Source organism: Hyperolius riggenbachi, chromosome 2 (assembly GCF_040937935.1).
Source record: "Hyperolius riggenbachi isolate aHypRig1 chromosome 2, aHypRig1.pri, whole genome shotgun sequence".
Lineage (NCBI taxonomy): Eukaryota > Metazoa > Chordata > Amphibia > Anura > Hyperoliidae > Hyperolius > Hyperolius riggenbachi.
This window is the reverse complement of record NC_090647.1, coordinates 75,333,610-75,351,969: the sequence shown is the minus strand read 5'-3', so window position 1 is coordinate 75,351,969 and position 18,360 is coordinate 75,333,610. Positions and strand designations below refer to the sequence as shown.

General features: G+C 46.6%; 1 protein-coding gene across 1 annotated transcript in view; it reads left to right on the top strand.

Moving 5' to 3' along the window:
* The window catches only part of ATM (ATM serine/threonine kinase), a 216,521-nt gene that overhangs the window by 169,095 nt on the left and 29,066 nt on the right, over positions 1 to 18,360 (top strand). The window contains 4 exon segments of the mRNA XM_068266920.1: positions 393 to 551; positions 3,538 to 3,676; positions 11,971 to 12,053; positions 15,609 to 15,749. Of these exon segments, the coding sequence (XP_068123021.1) occupies positions 393 to 551; positions 3,538 to 3,676; positions 11,971 to 12,053; positions 15,609 to 15,749 (522 nt within the window).

Sequence of the window (18,360 nt, the reverse complement as noted above, 5' to 3'; positions counted from 1 at the left end):
ACACACGCCAGACTGGAGGCAACGACGGGTCCGTCGTCACCTCCCGCTGGGTGGGCGTTCCAGCGACAGTCCGGTGTGTGTACAGTCTGTCTGCAGACTGATACGGCTCTTTCTGAGCGATCCGCAGGGCGGATCGCTCAGGAACAGCCGTATCTGTCCGCCGACAGACCGTACACACGCCGGACTGTCGCTGGAACGCCCACCCAGCGGGAGGTGACGACGGACCCGTCATTGCCTCCAGTCCGGCGTGTGTACAGACCTTTATTCTTTAAAATGAAATAAATATGGCAGCCTCCATAGCCCTCTGTCTTCATGTGTGCTTTAAGTCAAGGCTTGATTTTCTTATCTTATTGGAGAATAAGCCCAGTGATAACACTCCGCTACTCTCACAGCTGATCAGCCGATGCTCTCTGGACCACCCATATCACACACTCTTCATCATCCTGGCCCTGGCAAACGCCAACAAAGATGACCTCCTGATGAAACCAGAGGTGGTGAAAAAGGGGCGGCTCACAAAGAATGCGCCAAAGAAAATCTCCCAAACCGATGAGGTATCATTTTGTTTCCAGTTCATACTAAAGAGATCATATGATTTTACATATTTTATCTGCTGTGTGGCACTTTTTTGTTGTTGTCCTTTTTATATAGATTTCCCACCTTTAAGTTCCTTATTTCTAATGAGCAATTTTGCGTTTTTACTGAAAAATAATTGCTGTAATGCATAAAGTTAACACTATAGCCTCTCTCTCCAGGGATTTGCAGTTGTAGCTGCAGCGCACCAGACTGCATCATTGCCCAAAGTGTCTCTGTAATGGGTCACTTTGCCCCATCTGGCTGTAAGACTGTATTGCATAAGGCCTTTATGACTCAGCAACACTGATTGGTGTCACAAACTGGGCTCTATTATTATAACCCAGCATGGTGGCGTAGTGGTTAGCGCTCTCGCCTTGCAGCGCTGGGTCCCCGGTTCGAATCTCAGCCAGGTCAACATCTGCAAGCGGTTTGCATCTTCTCCCTCTATCTGCGTGGGTTTCCTTCCACATACCAAAAACATACAGATAAGTTAATTTGCTTCCCCCTAAATTGGCCCTACACTACACGATACATACATAGACATATGACTATGGTAGTGATTGGATTGTGAGCCCCTCTGAGGGACAGTTAGTGACAAGACTATATACTCTATTCAGCGCTGCGTAATATGCAGAGCTGTGGAGTTGGAGTCCATGCAATTTTCGGTACCTGGAGTCTGAGTTGGAGTCGGCGGTTTCATAAACTGAGAAGTCGGAGTTGGATGATTTTTGTACCAACTCCACAGCCCTGGTAATATGTCGGCGCTATATAAATACATAAAATAACCCCTCCCCATGTAATATCTGCCTGTTCCTTGCACTGAAGACTGTCAATGAGATTTTAATTTTTCCAGGCTGGCATGCAAATAATGCAAATTGTATACAGATTGGAATTAGGCTCCTCCTCCTTGTTCTAGCAAATTTTAAGGCTCCCTCCACACATGCAACAGACAGGGAGTAAATTCACTGCCTGTTAGCTTCTCTTCTGCATTGACCAGCGCTGTACAAACGCTCTCCCCCCCCCCCCCCCCCCCCAAAGGAGTGGCATCTGAGGGTTGCTGTAACAACACCGCATGTCAGCGCTTGAGACGCGTGATGTTACTACCACTGCAGTTGGGCTACATTTAAATTGCACCCGAATTACACTGGCGGGCAGCAGACAGGATGCTGAACTGAATTACAAGTGCACAGCTCAGCCTCCCATCTGAGGGAGGCCTAAAAAACAAAAATATTACCTGGAGGTAGGCTTGATACTGCTGCCACTTTAGTTATATGTTAGGCCTGAGCAAGTGTGTCAGATGCGAAACGGCCGTTGTGACCTCCACTAGTCCCCTGCACCCACCCCTTGCTCACCCGGACCACGATGAAGATTGAGTGATTTCATCCAACACTCTGTCCTGTGTAGCTGAATGATCCAACATTATTTACATGGGGTTGATACACTAAGAAAATAGCGCAAATAAACTCATGCTACTCGTGCTATTTAACCTCCTTGGCGGTAAGGGTAAGCTGCCGCGAAGGATATCTCAGCCCCTGGTGGGGCGATTTTCTTTCTCTAAAGTGCTGTATGCGCAGCTAGCACTTTGCTAGCCGCGCGTACAGCTTGATCGGCGCCGCAGCGCGCGATCGGCCACACGCAACGGCGGAAGAGGGCCCCCCTGCCAAAGCCCTGCGCAGCCCGGACCAATCACTCCCGGGCAGCGCAAAGGGCTGGATTGGATGCGTCTGACGTCAGGACGTCTGCTGACGTCCATGACGTCATTCCGATCGTAGCCATGGCGACAGGAGAAGCCAAACAGGAGATCGCGTTCTATACGCAATCTCCTGTTTGCTGTTGTTGCCGGCGGCGATCGGACTAGAGGGACATATGCGCCCTCTAGTGGCACAGCGTAGCGAGCACTTAATAGCGGGCGCTTCATTCATCCCGTCCTGTCATGATGTCATGACAGGCAGCTTATTTAGCCAAAGTGCGGGGATCACTTCCTTTAAAGTTACTGGACCCAAAGGGGTCCATGGCGGGATGAATGGAGCTCCCGCTATTGGCGAAGCGCTCACTATGCTGTACATAGCGGGCACTCCTCTGACTTAAGGTAATAATGCACGCTATGCTGCCAATAGTGCGCGTAGAGTGCATTAAAGAGAACCCGAGGTGGGTTTGAAGAATATTATCTGCATACAGAGGCTGGATCTGCCTATACAGCCCAGCCTCTGTTGCTATCCCAAACCCCCCTAAGGTCCCCCTGCACTCTGCAATCCCTCATAAATCACAGCCATGCTGCTGACAAACAGCTTGTCAGAGCTGGCTGTGTTTATCTCTATAGTGTCAGTCTGCTGCTCTCCCCGCCTCCTGCAGAACTCCTGTCCCCGCCTGCATCCCTTCCCTCCCTGCTGATTGAGGGGAAGGGACGGGGGCAGTGACCGGAGCTATGCAGGAGGCGGGGGAGCAGCTGAGACTGACACTACAGATGTAAACACCGCCTCACAGCATGGCTGTGATTTATGAGGGATTGCGGAGTGCAGGGAGACCTTAGTGGGGTTTGGGATAGCAACAGAGGTTGGGCTGTATAGGCAGATCCAGCCTCTGTATGCAGATAACATTCTTTAAACACACCTCGGGTTCTCTTTAAGGTGCGCAAGGTTAAATAGTGCGAGTAACAGGAGTTTACTTGCGCTGTTTTTCGGGTTCACCCTGTGCCCAAATTTTCTGGTGCCATTTTTGGATGTGTGCAGTAGAGATTACCTAACAGGAGTCTGCAGCGGCAGCTTCCACATTATATTCACTCCTTTGCAACAAGAAAGGTTTTATTTTTTTTTTATTTATTTTTTTTATCCCCTGTGGGCTGTATGTGCACTTGGATACTTGGGATACACAGTTTTTTTGCTTTGTTTTGTTTTTGTTTACTGTTGTTGAATTTTAATAAAAAAAACAAACTAAAACACCCCCTCTTTTTCTACCATTTTAAAGGACCGGATGGAGGCTGCGTGCAGCATAGTGAATACAATAAGGAAGCACAGACCACAGATGGTGCGAGATGTGGAGAGGCTGTGTGATGCATACATTGTACTGGCCAACATGGACGCCAGCCAGTGGAAGAACATGCGCAGTAAGCACAGCTTGGGTTCTGTTGCATACACTTCTTACACATCACATAAATGGAAGGGGGCATTTATAAAACCAGAGAGACACTAATGAAAGAAAATGGAGACCTACTGATCCGTGCACTGCATTAGCGGGACATTTTTTCATTTTTATATACCGCAGATAGATTTGTGTCTCTATCCAGCATAGCCTGTGTATGAAATTGCGGTTTGCCCTCTTAGGTCCCGGCTTTGACTTCCATCCACAAATCTGGAGATATTTATTTATTTATTTATTGTATTTATAAAGCGCCAACATATTACGCAGCGCTGGACATTAGTTTAGGTTACAGGCAATATGTAGGGGTGACATACAGCAATATGTCAATACAGGAATACAAGAAAACCAGATCACACACCACAGTATGAGCATAAGGTTATGCTTAGTCACTGGAGGGGAGCATGGAGATTAGGCAAGTCTAGTTCACTCAGATGCATAGCATGGGTTCACCGTAATGGAGGTGCATGATCGGGAAGGACACAAGGAGCAGGAGATATTCTGCTTTCTTCCCACAATCCTATAATATATCATACAATCTACTAAAAGTTTAGTCTGCTTTTAAAGGAAATCTAAAGTAAAAAATTTAATAAATTGCCCATTTGCTTACTTGGGGCTTCTTCCAGCACCCTGAATTGTTCCTGGTCCCTCACTGTCATCCCACACTGTCTGGTGTCCCCCTCCAACACTGGATGCTCGACCCCCCCGTGCTGTGCTAGTCCTCTATCGCGCTCCTGTGGCTGGAAGCACTCTGCTCTTGCGCACTAAGCAAAGTTTTGTAACTCGCATGCACAGAAAGTTCCCAGCCATGCAACAGAGTACAAGTGCAGTGGCTGCCAGACTGGTCAGTTGGCCACATTACAAAAGGGGACAGCGGAGGAATGGCTGAACACGGGATGACAGCGAGGGACCATGAAGCCTTAAGGGGGCTGGAAGGTAAGTAAATAGTAAACTATTTTTTTTTACTTTAGGTTCTCTTTCATTTAAATTGTCCCTAGTGCATGGATCTATATAATTTAAATCCCAGATAGGGCAGAGACTGTTGTGAGTTGCGCAGTTATCACTGTGTTCACCCACACATCAGGATCTGCACAGTAGTTACCTTGTAGCCAAACCATTTTGAGGTGGTAGCAGTGTTCCCCTTTATAGACTGAACAAGGTAGTAAACATATCGAAAATGTGGCATTGCACATGTTTTCATTTTTTTGAGAAGTAACTTACAAGATGCATTAAAAATGTATCGGAGGTGAACGTAAAGACAACAATTGGATACTTACCTAAAAGAAAAGTCTCTGAATCCTGCAGCGGCTTCTCACCTCCTCCTGTCCCCACCGTTGCCGCACACAGACCCCGAGAACATATCTGACAAGAGCTTGTCGGATAATTGACGTGGCCACGCTCCTTTTCATCCACGGGTACGGTCATACTGAGCCTGTGCAAATACAGCTGTGCCTGTGCAGTACTCAGAGGCCATGCTACTGCGCAGGCACAGCCGTTTCTTGCACTCACAGTATGGCCGCACTAGTGCATAAAGAGCATGGTTACGATCATAAGAGGGGTCACGGGCGGCAGCGGTGGTCTCCAGGAGGATGCGAGAAGCCTGTAGAAGATGCCGAGATGTCCCTTTTCGTAGGTAAGTAGCTAATGTTTGTCTTTAGGTTTGGCTCAGGTTCTCTTCAAACTTTTTTTTTCCTACATAACTAAATAAATAAATACATTAGCTGTCATTGAAAATTACCTTCCCATTTCAGTCTGACTAGTTCTGTAGTATAACGAAAATGAATTTACAGTTCGGTTGGGCAGGCCTATTACCGGTTGGTATTTTGAAGAAAGCTGAATTGTTATTTAAAAAAAAATAAATCTTGATGTAACACATTAACTATAGTCCAAGACATCTTGCAACTGGTTTCCCAAAAAAATACCTTACAATTTAATTGTGCAGGCAGCTGTGATTTACCAAACGGCAGCAGAATACCTAAGCAACACAGAAGCACTAGAAAAGTATAGGGAACTAAGAGACCAAGAAGCCCTCCTACTAAAAAGCAACTCTCAGTGTACAGGATCTTCTCAAAAAATTAGCATATTGTGATAAAGTTCATTATTTTCTGTAATGTACTGATAAACTTTAGACTTTGATATATTTTAGATTCATTACACACAACTGAAGTAGTTCAAAGCCTTTTATTGTTTTAATATTGATAATTTTGGCATACAGCTCATGAAAACCCAAAATTCCTATCTCAAAAAATTAGCATATCACGAAAAAGTTCTCTAAACTAGCTATTAACCTAATCATCTGAATCAACTAATTAACTCTAAACACCTGCAAAAGATTCCTGAGGCTTTTAAAACTCCCAGCCTGGTTCATTATTTAAAACTGCAATCATGGGTAAGACTGCCGACCTGACTTCTGTCCAGAAGGCCATCATTGACACCCTCAAGCAAGAGGGTAAGACACAGAAAGAAATTTCTGAACAAATAGGCTGTTTCCAGAGTGCTGTATCAAGGCACCTCAGTGGGAAGTCTGTGGGAAGGAAAAAGTGTGGCAGAAAACGCTGCACAACGAGAAGAGGTGACCGGACTCTGAGAAAGATTGTGAAGAAGGACCGATTCCAGACCTTGTGGGACCTGCGGAAGCAGTGGACTGAGTCTGGAGTAGAAACATCCTGAGCCACCGTGTACAGGTGTGTGCAGGAAATGGGCTACAGGTGCCGCATTCCCCAGGTCAAGCCACCTTTGAACCAGACAAGCGGCAGAAGTGCCTGACCTGAGCTACAGAGAAGCAGCACTGGACTGTTGCTCAGTGGTCCAAAGTACTTTTTCGGATGAAAGCAACATTTGCACGTCATTCAGAAATCAAGGTGCCAGAGTCTGGAGGAAGACTGGGGAGAGGGAAATGCCAAAATGTCTGAAGTCCAGTGTCAAGTACAGGTCAGGCGCTTCTGCTGCTGTTTCTCGTTCAAAAGTGGCTTTATCTGGGCAATGCGGCACCTGTAGCCCATTTCCTGTACATGCCTGTACACGGTGGCTCTGGATGTTTCTACTCCAGACTCAGTCCACTGCTTCCACAGGTCCCCCAAGGTCTGGAATCGGTCCATCTCTGCAATCTTCCTCAGAGTCCGGTCACCTCTTCTCGTTGTGCAGCGTTTTCTGCCACACTTTTTCCTTCCCACAGACTTCCCACTGAGGTGCCTTGATACAGCACTCTGGGAACAGCCTATTCGTTCAGAAATTTCTTTCTGTGTCTTACCCTCTTGCTTGAGGGTGTCAATGATGGCCTTCTGGACAGCAGTTAGGCCGTCAGTCTTACCCATGATTGCGGTTTTGAGTAATGAACCAGGCTGGAAGTTTTAAAAGCCTCAGGAATCTTTTGCAGGTGTTTAGAGTTAATTAGTTGATTCAGATGATTAGGTTAAAGAGGAGCTGTTAGGTATAAGGTCTCAGAGAAAATAAACACATATATCAGTAGCTAAAGATTGGCTGTACTTACATTACATATGCATTTCACTGTCCACGTTTGGATTTCACAGAATTTGTATATAGTATATGCAGAGAATGATGCTCCTGACAGCCCATGGCAGGTTCCATGTTTGTGAAGCCAAATGTGTCGTCATGTCCTGCCTGCTTCTGATCACAGAACAGCTCGTACCAGTGGCGGACACAGGCAGAAGTGGGCCCCTGTGCAAAATATCAATTGTGGGCCCCCTGACCTGCGGCGCGCGAAGCGCGCCGCGTCAAAAAATGGGTGCAGCTATAACCTGTGCCGCGGCAAAAAATGGGCGTGGATAGAACCTGCGGCGCGTAGCGCCGCGGCAAAAAATGGGCGTGGCAATGACCGGATAAGGGCGGAGCTAACTGTAATTTAAAGTGATCCCGGGGTGAGAGTGATATGGAGGCTGCCATATTTATTTCCTTTTAAACAATACTAGTTGCCTGGCGGCCCTGCTGATCTATTTGGCTGCAGTAATAAACTGAATTACACCAGCAACAAGCATGCAGCTTAATCTTCTCAGTTCTGACAATATTGTCAGAAACCCCTGACCTGCTGCATGCTTGTTCAGGGTCTATGGTTGAAAGAATAAGAGGCAGAGGACCAGAACGGCAACCAGGCAACTGGTATTGCTTAAAAGGAGAGAAATATGGCAGCCTCAATATTATTCTCACCTCAGGTTCCCTTGAAAAGTGCAACGCAAAGACAGTGGGCCCAAGTTTTGGTGACCCTTTCCCCAGAAAATTCACATAATTGTGCAGGTTTTCTCAAGAAAATACACATAATGTGAGCAGATTTGCCCAGAAAATACATTCAATCATGTCGGCAGATATGCCCAGAAAATACGTGCAATGATGTCGGCAGATATGCCCAGAAAATACGTGCAATGATGTCGGCAGATATGCCCAGAAAATACGTGCAATGATGTCGGCAGATATGCCCAGAAAATACGTGCAATGATGTCGGCAGATATGCCCAGAAAATACGTGCAATGATGTCGGCAGATATGCCCAGAAAATACGTGCAATCATGTCGGCAGATATGCCCAGAAAATACGTGCAATCATGTCGGCAGATATGCCCAGAAAATACGTGCAATCATGTCGGCAGATTTGCCCAGAAAACACATGCAATCATGTAGCAAATTTGCCCAGAACATACATGCAATCATGTGGCAGACCTGCCCAGAACATACACGCAATCATGTGGCAGACCTGCCCTGAACATACACGCAATCATGTGGCAGACCTGCCCAGAACATACACCTGCTAAAATAAATAATAAAAAAAAAACATTTACTCACCTGCAGCAGCAGACCTCCTGTCCCAGCCTCCATCCGGCGCGCAGCTCCCATGGGTGGTTGGGTGGATAGGTAGCCTGGTGGGTAGGTAGGCAGCCGGGTGGGTAGGTAGGTAGCCCTTAGCCGGGTGGGTAAGTAGCCTGGTGGGTGGCTGGGTAGCCGGGTGGGTAGCCTGGTGGGTGGCTGGGTAGGCGGGTGGGTAGGTAGCCTGGTGGGTGGGTAGGTGGGTGGTTAGGTAGCTGGGTGGGTGGGTAGGTAGCCTGGTGGGTTGGTAGGTAGCCGGGTGGGTAGGTAGGTAGGTAGCCTGGTGGGTAGGTAGGTAGCCGGGTGGGTGTGTAGGTAGCCGGGTGGGTGGTTAGGTAGCCGGGTGGGTAGGTAGCCGGGTGGGTAGGTAGGTATCCGGGTGGGTAGGTAGCCGGGTGGGTGGGTAGGTAGCCGGGTGGGTGGGTAGCCAGGTAGATAGCCGGCAGGGTGGTTAGGTAGCCGGGTGGGTAGGTAGCCAGGTAGATAGCCGGCAGGGTGGTTAGGTAGCCGGGTGGGTAGCTAGGTAGCCGGGTGGTTAGGTAGCCGGGTGGGTAGGTAGCCAGGTAGATAGCCGGCAGGGTGGTTAGGTAGCCGGGTGGGTAGCTAGGTAGCCGGGTGGGTGGGTAGGTAGCCTGGTTAGGTAGCCGGGTAGGTAGCCGGGTGGATGGTTAGGTAGCGGGGTAGGTAGCCGGGTGGGTAGGTAGCCGGGTGGGTGGGTAGGTAGCCGGGTGGGTAGGTAGGTATCCGGGTGGGTAGGTAGCCGGGTGGGTGGGTAGGTAGCCGGGTGGGTAGGTAGCCAGCAGGGTGGTTAGGTAGCCGGGTGGGTGGGTAGGTAGCCAGGTAGATAGCCGGCAGGGTGGTTAGGTAGCCGGGTGGGTAGCTAGGTAGCCGGGTGGGTAGGTAGCCAGGTAGATAGCCGGCAGGGTGGTTAGGTAGCCGGGTGGGTAGCTAGGTAGCCGGGTGGGTAGGTAGCCAGGTAGGTAGCCGGCAGGGTGGTTAGGTAGCCGGGTGGGTAGCTAGGTAGCCGGGTGGGTAGGTAGCCGGGTGGGTAGGTAGCCAGGTAGATAGCCGGCAGGGTGGTTAGGTAGCCGGGTGGGTAGCTAGGTAGCCGGGTGGGTAGGTAGCCAGGTAGATAGCCGGCAGGGTGGTTAGGTAGCCGGGTGGGTAGCTAGGTAGCCGGGTGGGTGGGTAGGTAGCCTGGTTAGGTAGCCGGGTAGGTAGCCGGGTGGATGGTTAGGTAACGGGGTAGGTAGCCGGGTGGGTGGGTAAGGTAGCCGGGTGGGTAGCTATCCGGGTGGGGGGCCCGACTCCTATCCTCCCTCACTCACCTCGGGGCCCCCCTCCCGGTATGCGCTGCAGCCGGCGGGAGAGCAGAAAATACAGGAAGTCTCCGGCCGGGGCTGCAGCAGACGCTAGAGGCAGCTGCTGCTTAGTTTCCGATATGTTTCCAAAGTTGGAGACCAAGCGGCAGCTGCCGCCCCGGCCGGAGACTTCTTGTATTTTCCGCTCTCCCGCCGCATGAGGGGGGGGGGGGCGAGGTGAGGGGGGAGGACAGGAGTTGGGCCCCCCAGGTTAAAAAAAAAAAACATAAAAAAAAAAACAAAAAACCCTGCAATACTTAATGGGCCCCTGAAGCAGCAGAACTTCAGGGGCCCTTGTGCGGCGGCACGGCCTGCACGGCCGTATGTCCGCCACTGCCTCGTACAGAATAACACAGTGTGCAGTGAATATTAATGAGCCATGTGGCTAGGAACAATAGCGGACTCCTGCAGAGTAATCTTCCCGGAGATTTATCTGTGCTGTGAGTTTAGAAGCTGCTGAAACTTGATCCCGTCTTCTCCTTAGCAGCCGAGGGGAGGGCCCCAGAATGCTTTGCAGTATGGAATGCGGCTTGCGTCCTCCTTAGGAGCTTAGCTTTGGTGATAAGCACACATTAAATGTAAGAGAGATTTTTATCTTTAGTAATGTCTTTTGGCTTCTGTCTAAACTGTTTAACACAGGAGAATAGAGGTTTAAATTAGCTTCTGCAGCCTGTCAGTTAAGGTGGCCATACACTGGCCCGATTTGCGGCAGTTTCGACAGCAGATTCGATCACTGGGATCGAATCTGCTGCCAATCGTTCGCGCAACACGCACCCGCCGATCCGATTTCCTCCCGAAATCGGATCGGTCCGTCGATCGCGCCGTGCGGGAAATTACCCTCGATCGCCCGCGGGTAGGGAGCGCGTCGCTAGCGGCGGCCGATCCGATCAGGTATACATTACCTGAGGCTGGCTCCCGGGCATCCCGTCCGTCACTGCTCCCGTCATGGCGCCTCCGGCATCCTCGTATAACTTCCGCTGTCATGCCAGTGACAGCGGAAGTACAACTAGAGGGCGCTCTATTTGAACTTCCGCTGTCACTGGTGTGATAGCGTAAGTTCTATGCGGATGCCGGAGCCGGAGGTGCCACATGACGGGGACATCACGCCCGGGAGCCAGCCTCAGGTAATGTATACCGGCGGGGGGAGCGGCGGCAGCACCACCACAACAGATTGTGATCGGTTTCAGGCTGAAATCGATTCACAATCTGTTTGCAGGAAAGGCAGCCATACGATCCCTCTCTGATCAGATTCGATCAGATAGGGATCTGTCAGCTGGTCGATCTGATGGCACATCGACCAGTGTATGGCTGCCTTTACTCTTTAATAGCTCGTTTAGAGAACCTTTTCGTGATATGCTAATTTTTTTGAGATAGGAATTTTGGGTTTTCATGAGCTGTATGCCAAAATTATTAATATTAAAACAATAAAAGACTTTGAACTACTTCAGTTGTGTGTAATGAATCTAAAATATATCAAAGTCTAAAGTTTATCAGTACATTACAGAAAATAATGAACTTTATCACAATATGCTAATTTTTTGAGAAGATCCTGTAATTTGCCTCCCTAACACAGAAGGTGTTTGCGATAATTTAGCTTTAAGTGAACATCTGTGGTTACCCACAATGCACCGCTACTGAATAGGCAAATGTCTTTATGCCCCTGAAGTCAGGCTTACATCTAGAACCACTGGTGTACAATGAACCTATAGCTTATACTTTTTACCGAGCCAGATCAATCCCACATGCACACAGCCTGTTTTGGACTTTTGGTCCTCATCAGTGCATGGCAGGGCTTGGACCAGAACAACAGAATACCTATGCAGCTCGGGGTGACCCAAACCACTAGGAAAGTAATGGGGACTCAGAGACCAAAAAGCAGGTAACTCAAATTTCAGTGTTTCCTGTAACCATGGCAACACTCTCTGCTGAACAAAAAGCTGAGAAGTTCACATTTCTCATCTTGTGTGATAGGAAAAATTTTATATTTGTGAGAGTGCTTCATTTATAGGGACAGTCATGTTGTGTATGTAAGGGGGATTCTTGGGTGTTAACGTTAATTAACGTGTCATTGTTTCCATTTCACCCCAGAGGCTATCCCCATCCCATCAGACCAGCCAATCACTAAACTGAACAATCTGAAAGATGTTATTATTCCTACCATGGAAATAAAGGTATAAACAAATGTTTTTTCCTATTTCTATTGTTTTTAAATGTTTTAATATGTAAGCTGCACTTAGCTGTGTCTGGTTTGGCTTTGCGTACTTATGTGGTCATCAGCTTAGAGGTAAGACACATCAGATCTACTTTCTGGCCATTCCCTTAAAGCATATATGTCAAACTCCCACCCGGGGGCCATACTGGTTTCACCAGTTTGCATTATGTTTGGCCCACTCTAGACCAACAGAGACGATATAATATAGGTGAATCCCTAGGGCCTACATCACCAGTATAGCCAAATGGGGGAGAGGGGGAAGCATTAGACACCAGGGAACTGTATAAGGGAGGGATATGGGCCACTAGGGAACTGTATAGGGGAGGGAAGGGAGCAATTCGATACCAGGGAACTATATAGGAGAGGGAAGAGGGATCATTAGACACCAGGGAACATTTTTAGGGCCACTAGACATTGAGGTTGGCCCAAGACTTGGTCTCAGCGTTTAATTTTGGCCCACTTTGTATTTGAGTTTGACACCCAGCCTTAAAGGGTCTCTGAGCACTTTTTAAATAAAATCTGTAAAGCAAATCTCCCCCTAAGGGAGGTTTGCAAGTAGTGTTGGCCATTGGGGTGTGGTGGTGGGGGGTAGAGGTCACAAACATTACTTGCCTTCGGGGGACTGTTTCCAAACCCCCCTCCCCCCCATCTGTATCCCTCTAATAGTTTACGAAGCTTCCCCGTCATCCTCCATCCCTCCGTTTCAGTGCCTGGACCCACCAAACCCAGCGGCGAGGTAAGTATTTTCCTACCACAATTCAGTGCAGGTGCAGCAGTGGCTTACAGTTCCACCTCAGGCTCAAATAGTCGAGCCTGATCAGGTCCACTTTACTTTGCAGGCGTAGGCGACCCATGCCTGTGCAGTAGAGTTGGCTCTGCCATTTCCCCCTGAGCCCATCGGAAAGCTGCTACTGCATCTGCGCCGAAGAAGGTAAATATTGCCGCTCCTGCGCAGTGCTTGTCGAAGAATTTTTCAGGGGAGCCATTGCTGGATCCTCCAGGCTAAAGAGGACAGAGGAAGCCTCATTGGGATCCTAAAGGTACAATTTTTCATTTTTTTTTTTCGATTAGATAATTTAGTTCGATTATTCTGTTAAATCGAATATAAAGATTTTTCCAGCATGTCCGATCAGATTTTCTGGAAAACACGGGATAATCGTTCGAATTTCTTGATCGAAAAAAAAAAATATTTTCAACGTTCGATTCGATCGTTTAGATCAAATAAACGGGAAAATCGAATGTTTTTATTGTACCGTGTATGGCCACCATAAGACTTACCTGTTCCACGGTAAGTACCCCATAGGGGCTATTTTTTTTTTTTTCGTTATAGATGTAGTTTAAGTGAAGAATGTCAAAATTCTCAGTGTACATCAAAATAACTCCACACGCAGCCATTAATGTCTAAACCACTGGCAATAAAAGTGAGTACACCCATTAAAGCGGGATTGTCCGCCACAAAACCAAATTCTATTTAAACACTGCAGTGTGTTTAAAATGCTGCCAGAAATCTATCTCTGCAAGTACAGCTCTCCAATCTATTCAGGAATCTCTCTGCTGTTATCATATGTTCTCAGTCCCCCACGCTCTTTTCTGTGCCAATGATCCTCTCACCTTCCTGCTTCTCACTGATTGGCTGAGCCGACTGCAGTGTGGAGCAGCCCAGCTGAAACATTATTCTCTGCTCACTCCTGTTTACAAGCAAGGCTGAGGTGACTCAGGGGTTGGAGGAGAAAAGAAAAAAAAAAGTTAAGGGAAGAAATGACATCAGGATTTAGCCTCAAACTGTGGGCGAAAGACATGGTTCCCACCAGCAACAGAATTCTCTTCATCTACTATATAAAATTCACTAAAATCAAAAGGTGGACAGTACAATACATGTTATGTAAAAAGCTCAAGTATTTATCTACTTATATATGTGTTGCTTTTTTTTTTTTTTCTTTCTTGGCATAGTATGGCTTATCCTCCTGCTTTAAGTGAAGTGTCAAAATTCTGCCCAAAGTGTCCATATTTTGTGTCCGCCATTGTTTACCAGCACTGCCTTAACTCTCTTGGTCATGGAGTTCATTTAAGGCCCATTCACTCTAGCAAACGCTTAGCGCCGGCGATTTTTCTGTGATTAACCCGGAAAAATCACTGTGCACTTTCGCAATTGATGAGCGATCACGATTAGCGGGGTTTTTTTTTTAGCATTATAATCGCGATCGCTCTAAACCCACGGAAAAAAGCTGCAGGTAGCGCGATTAGTGATCAGCGCTGATCACGGCAGTGAGATCACTGCCATATAGTTAATACTGCGCTAGCGCTTTAAAAAGCTGTAGTGTTTCGGCGATTAGCTGTAAGAGACCTTGCTCTCCTCCACCTACTTTCGGAGTGCTTGGATTACAAGCTCGTTTCTGGAACAAATTATACTAGCAAACCAAGGTTCCACTGTAATAATTATTTACATAAATGTGAGAGGTGTGCTCACTTTGGTGAGAGATATTGTAGAAAACACAAGCCTAAACTAAAGCTTTCCCATAACCACAGAGTCTCTTAAAAACACTCAAGACTAAAGCGGAGTTTGGTTATGTTAAAGAGAATCTGTATTGTTAAAATCGCACAAAAGTAAACATACCAGTGCGTTAGGGGACATCTCCTATTAACCTCTGTCACAATTTCGCCGCTCCTCGCCGCATTAAAAGTGGTTAAAAACAGTTTTAAAAAGTTTGTTTATAAACAAACAAAATGGCCACCAAAACAGGAAGTAGGTTGATGTACAGTATGTCCACACATAGAAAATACATCCATACACAAGCAGGCTGTATACAGCCTTCCTTTTGAATCTCAAGAGATCATTTGTGTGTTTCTTTCCCCCTGCAGCTATCTTCCACTGAAGTGTCAGGCTGTTTCTTCCTGCAGAGTGCAGACAGATCTGCCTGTATGTAATTCCTCAGTATGTGAAAGCCCAGCCAGCTCAGAGGAGGATTTATCCAGCTTGTAAAAGATAATAGAGCAGAGAGAAGCTGCACTAATCTAAATAACACACAGGCAGTGTGCAGAGAGGGGCCAGGAGGGGGGAGATGCATCACAGAATTACAACACTGAAGAACTTGGCAGCCTTCCAGACACAGGCTGACAAGTCTGACAAGAGAGAGATAAGTTGATTTATTACAGAGACTGTGATAGTATAACTTGCTGCAGTAAGCCAGAACACATTAGAATAGCTTTTGGAACTTGTAGGATGATAAAAAACAGGATGCAATTTTTGTTACGGAGTCTCTTTAAATAAAATTGTGTTTACAACCGTTTTTTTCAGAAAAGTTGAATCCATGATTGACTCTTGTTTCTGCAGTAGTATTATGATCTGTGTACAGCACAGTGTTCTTCTAGCAGTGAAAATACTGCCAGCCACAAGCAGAACATCATTAGGTTTGGATGCCGGCAGTGTAGAGATGTTATCAGCGTTTGTAGCTGGTGTGAATTAGTAAAGTGATGAGTTTGTTCCTCATGTTCGTCTTCTCTCTCCTGTGCTCAGGTGGATCCCAGTGGGAAGTACGAGAACCTGGTGACAGTTCGATCTTTCAAGCCTGAGTTCCGCCTGGCTGGAGGCCTAAATCTGCCAAAAATAATAGACTGTGTGGGCTCTGATGGGAGAGAGCGGAGACAGCTTGTCAAGGTAGCGCCAGTGCTGTTCATTGCAATGACTCTGCCTTTATTTCACTTCTAGAGACATATCTGCACATAGGCTGTGCCTGGACAGACCATCCAGCATGAATACTCTCACCGAGCACTTTATTTGGAATGTCCATAACCCAGCTTTTTCATGCAGTTATTTAGAGAGACATTAAAGCGGGGAAAAAAAATTATGATATAATGAATTGGTTGTGTAGTACGGATAATTACTAGAACATTAGTACCAAAGAAAATATTCTCATTTTTATTTTCAGCTACATAGTGTTTTTTTTGTAACATTGCATCATTCTCTAGTATTTGCAGTTTACACACTACTCAGCATTCTAAATGCTCCTCTGGAGAGAAAAAGACGATACGACTGACACTTGAGATAACAAGCTTCGAAAAACAGAGCTCTCTGCGACTTTGAAAGTCATGGAGCTCAATGGCTCTTTTGCATAGAGAACTGGAGTTTCTTAACTCTTCCTGTACTGGAAACAATATTAGACTTATGTCTCTGCTCCTAATGTTTTATTTCTGAGCTGTACTACACATACAAATCATTTTACCATAATGTGTTTTTGCTTCATTGTCTAGTTTAAAGGACCACTATTGGGGAACATTCTAAAATGTAAAATACATGTGTACACACACTTACAAGAAGTACATTTCTCCAGGAGTAAAATGCACTATAATTTTTCTCCTATGTTGCTGACACTTACAGTAGGCAGTAAGTTCTGTCAGGTTAGGACTAATCTATTTCTTCATGGGGGATTCTCAGTATCGCCTTTATTCCATACAATAGCAATCCCTTGAAAGGATCTGTACAAAAATGTCGGCCAGCCTGCCTAATCAATTGCACACCACTTTGGCAGTTGCACTGAGCAACTGCTGTTAAGTATGTGATTTTAAAAAATAAAGAAAAACTGAGAATCACCTATGAGGAGAAAGACCAGTCCAAAACCTGTCAGATCTGCCAGAATTTTACCACCTATTGTAAGTTACCGCAACATAGAAAAGCAATTTATAGTGCATTTTAATCTAGGATAAATGTATTTCTTATATACAGTATGTTTGTATTTTAGATTTTTCAATTTTTCATGATGGTGACCCTTTAATCCGCCAGCAATGTGGCAGACGTGCTATGTATAAAATCCTGCAGATACAGGCCAGGAGCTTCAGTTGTTCAAATTAAACAGCCTTGGTAAAAATGTATTAGTTTTTACTGTGGCTTGTTGGTTGGTTGTGGATTGAGTGTGCTTAGCTGCTGACTTCCCGGGATTCTCTAGAACAATGCTGGGAAAGTAGGTAGCTATAAAGAGACACAAGTGCGGCATCTGAAACAGCCACACGTCACACGCGGTGTTAAAAAGTGACTGTGGCTCTGGCTCTGCATTTGCAGGATACTGGGAAGGAATGAAGCAGGGATATAACCAGAAAGCATGAGGCTTAAAGCAAGCCTATGGGGAATAAAAGGAAACAATAGATACTTATCAGGGTGGAGGGAAGCCTCTGGATGATGGAAGAGTAAAATATATGGGAGATTCCTCACAAGTATGGCTTATCTACACCAACACAAACAGGAAAAAAGTGGGTGCTGGTCTAGTTCAGGGGACCCAGCAGGAATCCTCATAGGGAACGGTTCTCAAATCACAGCACCTTTTACAGCATAAAGCGTTGTGATTGGCCAAATAGCATGGGCATAGTTTACTACAACCTATCTGAAACGTAGCCGTTCGAGAGGGAACCCTCCACCCAATTATGTTGGCTGAATTTCCTTATGAGGTTTCCTGCTGGGTCCCCTAAACTAGACTAGTGCCAAAAACTGAACAAAACCAAATGCTTTTGATTAGTAAGGGCAGTCCGACTCTGGCTTCCCTCTTTTTAATGTATTATTTTTTTGCTAGAGGTGCACAAATAGGAAGTTTATAAAATACCCACATTTTTAAAAACATTTTTTTACATACCTGGGGCATTCTCCAGCCCCCTCCAGGTTGATCGCTCTCTCTTGCCATCGTCCTGCACCTCCTGGATCCTCCGCAGTTCGGCTACAAAGTCCTCTGGTCTAAGGCGCACTGCACATGTCCGGCTGCGCGCACTCTGCCGTCACCAGAAGTGTTGTGTGCCTGCGCAGTACAACTGCAAAGGGAATGTGTGTGGCCCTCCTGCGCCAACTGGCCAAGACTGAAAGACTTTTAGATCCAGTTGGCGCAGGACGACATTTGGAGAGATGGGGCTGGAGAAACCCCTAGGTATGTATTGTTGTTTTTTTTAAATCATCCTGTCTCAGGTACATTTTAAGAATTGGAAACAATAGCAGAAACTTGTCATATTTTAGACAGCAGCTTGCGATAGAGCCGCAGCCCCGTTCCTTGTTTGCTATTTCCATACTGCTGATATAGAGCTTTTTTCTATCCTCTGAAACACTGAAAGTTTAAGAATGAGCCACAAACTGACTGACAGGAGTGTAAAGGCAGCAATATCCGTGACTGGGAAGTGGCTGGAATGAATTGTCAGCAGAATATGCAAGTAGTGAAGAATAAAGCATGACTGCAGTCCTGACACTGCTGAATCTGCAAACAATGAGGTTTCCAACTAACTGAAAACAAGCATGA